General features: G+C 38.8%; 1 protein-coding gene across 5 annotated transcripts in view; it reads right to left on the bottom strand.

Moving 5' to 3' along the window:
• Nucleotides 1–214: 214 nt before the first annotated feature.
• Nucleotides 215–7,226, bottom strand: part of LOC118827296 (regulator of G-protein signaling 3-like) — a 44,442-nt gene continuing 37,430 nt past the window's right edge. For all 5 annotated transcript variants that reach the window (XM_036598601.1, XM_036598602.1, XM_036598603.1 and 2 more), the window contains 5 exons: nucleotides 6,696–6,766; nucleotides 6,243–6,347; nucleotides 5,161–5,222; nucleotides 4,717–4,883; nucleotides 215–2,007 (listed from right to left, as the gene is read on the bottom strand). In XM_036598601.1, coding sequence (XP_036454494.1) covers nucleotides 1,813–2,007; nucleotides 4,717–4,883; nucleotides 5,161–5,222; nucleotides 6,243–6,347; nucleotides 6,696–6,766 — 600 coding nt within the window. In that variant the 3' untranslated portion in view covers nucleotides 215–1,812. The remainder of the gene's footprint in view (nucleotides 2,008–4,716; nucleotides 4,884–5,160; nucleotides 5,223–6,242; nucleotides 6,348–6,695; nucleotides 6,767–7,226) is intronic.

The following is a 7,226-nucleotide window of genomic DNA, read 5'->3' as shown; positions in this document are numbered from 1 at the left end:
CAGAAAGATAAGCGGCTTAGATGATGTGTGCGTGTGTGTGTGTGTGTGTGTGTTCTGCTTTACAAAGTTTGCATGGCAGCTAGCTCATTGAGGCTAACCTAACACAGTGGTGAGCGGAAGTTGGCAAAGTTATGTTAAAAAGACGTTTAAACTGGGCCATGATGCCGACTGCTAATGAGCTGATAACATTCATCACAATGCAAAACACTTTCAGTGTAAGTTAACTGTAACTATGATTTGATGTAGCTTTATTTGATCTGAATACGAAGCACTCACAGGCAGCAGTAAGTGGATTATGAGCCCACAAATAAATACAGCAATAATTGTAATTACAAGGAGATAGGATTAAAAAGAAAAGACAGCAATTTTATGAAACTCTGATCCCCCATAAGCCTAAAACATTGACCGAAGCACTGTCCCTCCAATGACGTTTGACTGTTTATGCAGCATCTATGCTCAGTTACTCAGTAGGAATTAGAAAACATACACAGTATATTGAGGTTTGATTTTCTGTTGAACACCTTCTGTATGCTTAAATAATAACATAGACTCCCTACAAACAGAATACAGCCATATTTTCAACAACACAGTTGGCTAGTCTATATATCAGAGTTTCATATATTTGTATATACTAGCTGATGATCTTATTGTTACTGTATCACTCCCCTACTAGTCTCTTTATAATGAATTATGTCAGGACATACTATTGTAAATGACAAATGCCCACTGCTCTGTCCATTCACATTGGGAAGTCATGAGGTGTGTTGCATTGAACTACTTGTATTGCACTTTTAATTTAAATACAGAGGCCTGTGATAGAAGATATGGAAATCCAATAAGCCAATAAGCACTACTGAAAACCTTAGGAATTTACACAAACCATTTTCTATGAAAAGTTACCAACGCACTTGGGGTACTTTAGTGTGAAATCTAAGAAAATGACTTCCACTAGTTATAATTCTTACAAATTTAGCATTGGATGAGACTGAATATATGCCTTTTGCACTGAAATGCAAATACATAGATACCAGCCATTTGTATCAGCTTATTTACAATGTGAAAACAAACACTTTGGAGTGTTTTGGAGTCCTGGTTAACCTGTGGTTCTCCTTCCAGCAGTGATAAAAAGTAATGCCTTATTTGCACACAAAACATCAGAACCATAAACTCATCTTATGGGCTTATATGTCTTTATGGAGACAACTCTCCTAAATAACAGAGTTTTAAAAAGTGAGATACTGATATTAAGAAGGCAGTGTCTTTAGCAGGGTGCATGTAAACTACATCCATAAATAAAGTCACTATTGATGTTTTGCCGCTGTTTAAACTCTCAGATGTACCTTGGTCTCAGTGAAGGAAAGGACTGCAGCGACAAACTGATCAAGGCAGTCAAAACAAAATCGAAACAAAACAGTACCAAGCCTTCTCTCTTCTTCCTCCTCACCCAACATGCTTTTTCACCCTCTGTACACTGCCAATGAGGCCACATGGGGAGATGGCCAACATTTACTTGTCGTCACCCAGCAGGGGGCAGCATGGAGTCAACACAACCCCATAGCTTGAGTTGTTCACAATAGACACTTATTACGTCTGTCACAATAGACCCCCTATATCAGCAAAACAACCAAAAAGACTTATACACGTACACAGTGCTGTACATCAGTTGGACAGTCTGATAACATACACCGATCACTGTCTTAAATCATCCATATGATACATCAACCTATTTCACCTCCTTAGGGATGTACTATCAATGGAGACACACTCTGTTCTGATGTCCTAATGTTGACTCTGCAGTCAGAGCAGGCAGCTTTAAGACAGCTCTGTGGCTGAGCTGGGTCTTTTTTGGTGGGTTAGGTCCAAGTAAAGGTCTGAGCGTAAGAAGCGAGGGTAGGGGTCTTTCTCCATGAGTCCATAGATCCTGCTCTGGGCCAGGTCAAAGCAATCAGCGCTAATGTTCTCCATGTTCTCCTTGGTCTGCTCCCTGGTGTATGAGTCCAGATTAACCTGCGAGCACAGCAAAGGCATGCATTAATTTGGTGTGCACAATGTTTTTGTACCTATTGGACACTGTTGTACTGTTACAGTGACAGTTTTGGGTAAAAAAAAAAAAATCATATTTACAAATGTATCATGCAAACTATCTGTCTAAATCATCACATGCTTGCCTCAAACAACAAGAAGTTATTAATTAATCTCAAATTTACAAACCCAATTTCCAGAAAAGTTGGGACATTTTGTAAAATGCAATAAAAACAACAATCTGCGCTTTGTTGATTCTCTTGAACGTTTATTTAACTGACAAAAGTACAAAGAAGAGATTTCCAATGTTTTCACTGACCAACGTAATTGTATTTTGTAAATATAAACACATTTAGAAGTTGATGCCTGCAACATACTCAAAAAGCTGGGACAGGCACATATTTACCACTGTGTAAGCATTTACCACCTTTCCTTTTAATTATACTTTTTGATCATTTGGGAACTGAAGATACTAATTGTTGCAGTTTTACAAGATTTCAACTGCTCAACAGTCCATGTCCGATTCTCCTCTTCATGATGTGCCATACATTTTCAAAAGTAGATTGATCTTGACTGCAGGCAGGCCTGTCAAGCATATGCACTCTGTGTCTACAAAGCCATGCTGTTGTAGCATGTGCAGAACAAGGCCTGGTATTGTCTTACTGAGACATGCACAACATCCCGGGAAAAGACGACGTCTTGATGGCAGCATATGTCTCTCTAAAATCCCAACATAGGCCTCCACATCAACGGTACCTTCACACATGTTCTTGACACCCATGCCATGGGCACTAATGCCCCCATACCACGACTGATGTTGGCTTTTCCACCTTCCGCAGACAAAAGTCTGGATGGTCTCTTTCTTCTTTGGCAAAGAGAACCTGACATCCATCCATCATCTAAACCGCTTAATCTTCTGGGTCGCGGTGGGGTGCTGGAGCCTATCCCAGCTGTCATTGGGCGGAAGGCAGGATACACCCTGGACAGATCGCCAGTCCATCGCAGGGCAGACAGACATACACAATCACACCTAGGGGCAATTTAGCACGTTCAATCAGCCTGACTGCATGTTTTTGGACTGTGGGAGGAAATTGGAGTACCCGGAGGAAACCCACGCAGACACAGGGAGAACATGCAAACTCCACACAGAAAGGACCCTGGTAACCCGGCCGGGAATCGAACCCAGGCCCTTCTTGCTGTGAGGCGACAGTGCTACCCACTGCGCCACCGTGCCGCCACCTGACATCCATTTTTACCAAAAACAAGTTGAAACACAGACTGTTTTCTCATGCAATGCTGTCTAAGTGCTCAAAGATCACATACGACAGTGGTTTCTGGCCTTACCCTACACGGACTGAGATTCCTCTGGATTCCCTGAATCCTTTCACAATATTTGTACAGTAGATGGTGAAAGAAGGTTCTTTGCCATCTTGCATTGAAAAATGTTCATTTTTAACTGTTTGACAATTTACTTATATTTACAAAATGCAATCAAGTTGGTCAGCCAAAACATTAAAAGATTCTAGATTCTTGTTTTCATTGCATTTTACAAAATGCCCAAACGTTTCTGGAAATGAGGTTTGTACTTTTAACTACTGTTTTTAGTAATGCAATATACATTTCTCTATTTTTATAGATACCAGTTGGTCAGAGAGTGTCAGACATCACAAAAGTATGTCTAGTTGAGATAGGATAGTGCATTGTGTCTAATTTTGATACTCAAGTATCCAGAAGAGTTCAAGAACAAATATATATGGTTAACTGCTGGGAAGAAAATAACAAAAAAAGGACAGCCGAATTTAACTTGGGCTGTAGGTTGACCTTCTTAGGTGATATCACCAGTGCACTGTCAGAGGAAAAGGGTTCTGCACTGGTACATTTTTGTCTATTTTGTATCTTTACAATGTTTGTGAAACTAGCTAACAGCAGCTAGAGAGATGTATTTTGCCTAGTTGGCGATAAAGCCACACTGCTTATGCCTTCCTAGGTATATTCTTAAAAAGTGTCCTGGGAAATGGACTCACATTCATGAATGCAATGTATGCACACTTCATGTTTTATAGAATAACATACATACTTGTGAATATGGTCAAAATGTCACAAAAAATGTCATAATTTACAGTCCTGTTAAAACATAAAATTGTACATTTTACTAAATTGTTGGCTTTTATATTTTCTTTTTTATTTTTGAATGTTTTCTTCACCAATACAGGTGATGAAATGTAACAAATACTTAAATAGGTATTTTTAGTATTTAAATATGGCACCTGGAGTCATCGAGTACCCATGCACAGCCCTAATTTGAGATTACTTGCTGCACTGAGGCAAGCGTGTGATTTAGGGATGCAGTTTGCACAGTGCTAATTGGTGGATATAAGCTTCCATTACTTATTAGCTAAATTAGGCTTTTAGCTCCAGTTCTAAAGTAAATAAGCTTCCTTTCGACACCAAACATATCTTTTGGGGTTAGAGCTGCTTCAAATGCAACAGAAAGATAAGCTTAACTGCACTAATTAGTGTGATTTAAAGTACAGAAACTTAACCCAGGCTCATTAATCATTAGAATATGATAGATCTTATTAGCTGTACTAATTTAACCATATTTACCTCATGTAATTTTGGCATTTATGTTTACATATAAAAACTGATGCACAGAGTCCAGCTGTCAGTACTTAATTTATTTTTTTAACCAACCTCTTTACACGACTGAATGGAGATATACTCTGCATATATCTTCTTTGCTCTGGAAGCCATCTTGGATAAAGACTTGATCCTCCTGTAGTCCTCGCAAGCCAGCCAGAAATCCAGATTCTCCTCGCTAAACTCCGTCTGCAAGAAGGAGCGAAACGCTGCCAGTCCATCTGACAAAGCAGAGAAGCAGTTACTACACATACTGTTACAACATAATGTGAAATCGAAATGTATTAGAGCATTTGACTCCAAACTAACAGTACATTAAATCAATGCTAGTTCTATTTAAATATATTTTCATTTTAATTTAAATCTAGAGTTCAATTTCAAAGTGATTTTGTGCTCCAAGTAAATTGAATAAAACATGATGTAAAAGGCTTCAATTATTTAACATCTATTCTACTCCCAAGAGACAACAGTGCAAGAAACAAAATTTCCAAAACTTACATTTGTGAGAAAGTAACAAGTCAAATGATTCTCCCCATTTAAGAGCTTCCTCTGGAGTGGGTCTACGGAAATAGCAGACAGAATGGACAACAACTCCATGATTTATTGCCAATGAGGCACTGATATTTACTTTACAACCAAGCCAGAAAATCCTGCCAAACAACCATTATGAGCAAGAAAGCAAATGCATAAAAACATACTTCTACATTTTAAGGACCTTTTACTCTGATAAAGCAAATCAAAACTAAAGCCTCGGTGATGTAAACTGCATTCTGAATGCATCCAGACGCTTGCTCAGAAACTACCAGAGTGCATCCAACGATAAAGGCACAAAGCTGTACATAGTGATAGAAAACACAATAAAATGCAGAAAGCTCCAATTCCATATGCAAATCCACTGTACTATGCCCCGCGTGCATATGCCTGCAGCCCAACATTTATTTTACATTTTAATTTATTATTTCTTTATTATTTAATTGTTTTTCTGTGAGGTCTTTACTTAAGGACTTTTCATGTCATGTGTTCACCAGAAACAGTCATACTTCATTTTAATGGCCTGTTTTCAACCTCTCTTTATCTCACTGACTTAAACTGTATATTATTGTTACTGTGCTTTCAAGACTGATATATGTAAATGATCTCTGTTATTACTGACAGATTGTCCTGTATTGTGCCTCATGTAAAAAGCAGTCCAAGCCAAAAACTCTTTATAAATTAGGCATGAATGGGTGGGGGCTGTATAGTTAGCTCATGATAGGCTGTTTTTGCAGCTCAGTTTCCATATATGGACCCTTTAGACTGAGGAATGAATTGAACTTTTAATTTTAAACAAAAACTTCTATTAGAAAAAAAACCAAAACATTTATTTTTTCCCCATGTTATGGGCCCTTTAATTAGTTAAAGTAGACAAAACCAACGTCTAACGATGACACATGATGTAAGATGGGGTTAAACCTATGTTTTAATTCAACTATCCAGGCATTCTAACTGTAGCTGATAAACAACTAAAAGATATGCTATACAGTGTGATTCCAGTCTTGGAGTCAGTTCAGGTAACAGAGGAAATAAACACTTGTACTCACTTGTCCGATTTGAAGACTTTCTCAAGCTTGTAGGCTGGATTGCTTCCATGTCTGTCATTGTTCTTCTTCCGAAGGAAGGTCAGTCGATTTTTCATGTCTTTGGCCCTATGGGAAGACCAGAAGAAATTCAGCACAGCCTTCATTTCTACAATGACTCACCACCTAACCAAGTACCCAAGCCTGTGTCATCGTTTGATGAGTCAAAACAAGGACTGATAGAAGTGGGAAGAGATTATCAGCAGGAGTTTCGTGACAGAAGCTGCTTTTCCCTGTGGGAAACAGCTGGGAGAGACGCCATCATTTACTGCACTGAGTGGTTATCTAGCATGGAGGAACAAGCGTTTTGGAGAATATAAATAGCCTATAGTGCCCATTCAATCTCCTACAATTCTACATTTATTGCAAAAGCACTAAATAAATGTCTGAAAAAACACACAAAAAGTCACAACTTACAGATTTTTTGACTTCTTCTTTTTCGTGACACTCTTCCCCAGCTGACATTTACAGTTTGGCTCGCCGCAGACCTGAGAGCAAGACAGAAAATGCTTTGTCATTGTGTAACATCTAATAAAGAAACTGAATGTTTCCAAGGAAGTCCAAGGTGAAAAACCCAGCAGCTTTAATCAAGCAAAAGATGATAATCACACAGGCTAGAGGAGGGGTGTCAAACTCCAGGCTTTGGGGAGCCGCAGCATTGTAGAGTTCAGCGTTCTACCTCATTAAACATAACAGATTCAATTCATCAGCTAATTAGCAAGGCCTTCGTGAGTTGAATCTGCTATGTTAGAGGAGGGAAAACAATGATCTTTGCAGAGCTGTTGCTCTCCAGGAGTTTTTTGACACTCCTGAACTTGAGAGACTTTGGATGGAGAAAAGGAGCTGAAGTTCCCCTCCACTCTCCCAAACGTTGTATCTGCATCATTTATACGTTACACGAGTTTTCACTTCTTGAAGAAGGTAATAGCAGCCAAACTATGACACGCT

Source organism: Colossoma macropomum, unplaced genomic scaffold (assembly GCF_904425465.1).
Source record: "Colossoma macropomum unplaced genomic scaffold, Colossoma_macropomum, whole genome shotgun sequence".
Taxonomy (NCBI): Eukaryota; Metazoa; Chordata; class Actinopteri; order Characiformes; family Serrasalmidae; genus Colossoma; species Colossoma macropomum.
The sequence above is the reverse complement of the archived record's forward strand: the minus strand, read 5'-3'. Positions and strand labels throughout refer to the sequence as shown.